The following is a 2,813-nucleotide window of genomic DNA, read 5'->3' on the forward strand; positions in this document are numbered from 1 at the left end:
AAAGGCGGGCGGGAGGCGGGGGGGCGGTGGCAGGGTGTCTGGAGACCTGGGTCGCCTGGGTAGAAGATACCCGGAGATGCACTCAGCGAGGCTCTGGCGCGCCAGCGCTGCCGTCCCGCAGGAAAAGCGTGCCCCCTCTGAACCCATTACACCCTCAACAGACAGTCGTGCATTGCAGCCCCCAGGCTGCTCTCCCCCACGTCTCCATTCAATCCCACACCAATTCCTGCCTGCCCCGGACAAAAACGCCTCGCTCCCCGTGACGCTCTTACAGACAATATCGGCCGCCCTGTCGTACTCATGGCCCCTAAGACCTGCCTCCCCACCCCTGTTGACAAAGCCGTCGCCGCACGCTCACCTCTTGAAGTCCTTCTTGACCATCATCTTGCTGCTGATGCCAAACAGCAGCCCAGCGGCGGCATCCGCCTTCACAATGGTCAGCGCTTTGTCCAGCTCCACCACCGCCGCCAAAGCGTCCGCGCGCCACAGCACCAGCTGCAGAGACGCCTCTTCCTCATCACCAGCCAAGGCTGCTACCGCAGGGCCCGCAGCACCAGAGGCAGGGACGCCATCGCTGCCGCTGTGCGCGCAGGCTTCGTCTTCGGGGTCTGCCATGACCACCCGTGCCTGCAGCAGGGCGGGCCGCACGCGGTTGCGCTGCTGGAGGGCCGCCGTCAGTGATGAGCCCCTCGCGCCGACATCTCCCTCCTGTGGGTGGGGCCGGGGCAGACGGGTGTGTGAGGTGTGAATTCTGGGGGTTGCCGGGGTTGTATCACTGCGTGTGTCTACAAGGGGTCACTGGCCAGGCAGGCGGCCTGTCCTACATAGTGGGGCAGCTGCTTGTGGGGGGTGCTGACAGTGGTACGCGTGACGATGTCTGGGATGCATCATTCGCAACATGTGCACCAGCCAGAACGCTGCAGCTATGTTTGAGCAAGGCACGTGGCGCCCAGCACGTCCCGCCGTCAAGCCACCGCCCCACCTTGCTGTCCCTGTCCCCCTGCGCCAGCACCCCCACGCGCCACGCCTCGTCCGCGCCCTCCAGCGCCCTGAGCCCCAGGGCCGTCAGCAGTGACGCGTCCTCCCCGTGCATTCGAGCCCACTCCCCAAACACGTTGACATAGGCACGCACGGGGCGGCCCACCATGTCCTGCGGCAACGGTGGCAGCGCCAAGGGCAGCATGGAGGCGGCTGGGATTGGGGCTTGATGCCTGGTGCAATGTGCGTTGAGCAAGGGCCCGAGCACACGCCAGCACAAGGGCATACCACTCCGCACTTTGCATTGACAAGATCATGCCTTGGGCTGACCAGGGGCGCATCAGGCAGAAGGGCGCAGCGGGCATCCACCAAGTTTGGAGTTGATTGTTCAACCCCAGGCATCCGCTGATCCCAACCTGACCCCTCATCGCACATCGAAATACACACCCCGCCCTCTGCACACGCACACACCCCACCTGCGGGCTGCAGCCAAAGAGCGCCCTGCTGGGCCCCGGGTTGACGCGGGTAATGATCCCGGACCCGTCCACCCCCAGCACCAGCCGCGCCCTGTCCATGGCGGCGGCGTCCGAGGAGGGCGTCACCCGCACCACGTGCTGCAGCCGCTCCCCGTCATCGTGAGTGGAGAGATGCAGGGTGACCGGCACCTTGACGCCGTTGGAGCGCAGCAGGTGCACCACGGCGCCGGCGCGGCAGCTGGTGGCGGGGGGCTTGGTGGCCAGCTCCTGGGGGAGGGTGGGCAGGGATAGGCTCAGGGTTCAAGAGTGCAGGGGGTGGGGTGCGGGGTCGCGCAGGGGCTCAATTGGGGTCTCCACTGGATGGGACAAGCGAGACCTGCGATAAAGCCCTGGGCCTGCAAGGCAAGCAGGCAGCCATGTGGCAGGCGGCCAGGTCCTGCTGCAAGTGCAAGTGGACAAGATGCGGAAATCGCCTTGCGCCCAACCACGATCACCCCTGCGGCAGCCTTGCCCCGGGCAAGCTGTGATGGGAATACGCCAAAATACTTGATCTATCAAATATTTTGCTGCCCCTTGCTTTCCCTCCAAGCCAGCCACCCTGCATGCCTACAGGGCGCAAGCCGGCCCCTCTCCAACCTCCTCATCCCCTCGGCACCCCTCCCCTCACCTTCATGAAGCCCGCGTGCATCTGGCTGTAGGGTGGCGGTATCAGGGACGCCAGGTCCATGGACGCGACCTGGCGCGCGCTGAAGCCCAGCATGGAACCCAGCTGGGTGGTGGCGTACACCACACGCGACTGATCACGACAGGGGACCAGGCGCGGCGGACGAGCGTGGTTTGATGAATGGCAGGGGGGGGCGGCAGCCGCCCAAGCCAGCAAAGCCCAGGCCGCCACTTGCAAGCGAGCCGGGCAGTAAGTAGGGACCTTGCCTACCCCTACCCCCGCCTCTTGCTTTCACCTGTTCCAGCATACGCCTTGCTGCAGCCGCTGGTCATCTGCCTGCTGCTCTACCCCTGCCCCCCTAAAGAGTGATTCTGACATTCACCATACACACCTTGTGATCCACCACCATCATGGCACCAGCGAGGGAAGACGCCTGCAGGCGGGGGGTTGAGGTCGAGCGCGGCAAGGGTGTGCAGATCTGAGAGGGTCCAGGAGCACAGGCGTGACAATGCAACACCACGCCGACGCGCGCAAATGAGTGTGAGGGGTTTAGGTGGGACAGTTGTCCGCGCGACAACAGTAAGTGCCATGTCCCATCTCGACATCATGGCGCAACGCGCTGCCGCCATGCTTGCCACCCTAGAATTTCATTGGACGGTTTGTTGAAGGCAGCCCTGCCCCGCCCCCCCCCCCCC

At 65.0% G+C, this 2,813-nt stretch overlaps 1 protein-coding gene across 1 annotated transcript in view; it reads right to left on the reverse strand.

The window, feature by feature from the left end:
- Positions 1-354: 354 nt before the first annotated feature.
- The window catches only part of MNEG_14573 (hypothetical protein), a gene marked incomplete at both ends in the record, with an annotated part of 4,537 nt that continues 2,078 nt past the window's right edge, over positions 355-2,813 (reverse strand). The window contains 5 exons of the mRNA XM_014036955.1: positions 355-708; positions 983-1,150; positions 1,455-1,721; positions 2,122-2,250; positions 2,510-2,551. Of these exons, the coding sequence (XP_013892409.1) occupies positions 355-708; positions 983-1,150; positions 1,455-1,721; positions 2,122-2,250; positions 2,510-2,551 (960 nt within the window). The remainder of the gene's footprint in view (positions 709-982; positions 1,151-1,454; positions 1,722-2,121; positions 2,251-2,509; positions 2,552-2,813) is intronic.

This window comes from Monoraphidium neglectum (assembly GCF_000611645.1).
Source record: "Monoraphidium neglectum strain SAG 48.87 unplaced genomic scaffold scaffold04591, whole genome shotgun sequence".
NCBI lineage: Eukaryota > Viridiplantae > Chlorophyta > Chlorophyceae > Sphaeropleales > Selenastraceae > Monoraphidium > Monoraphidium neglectum.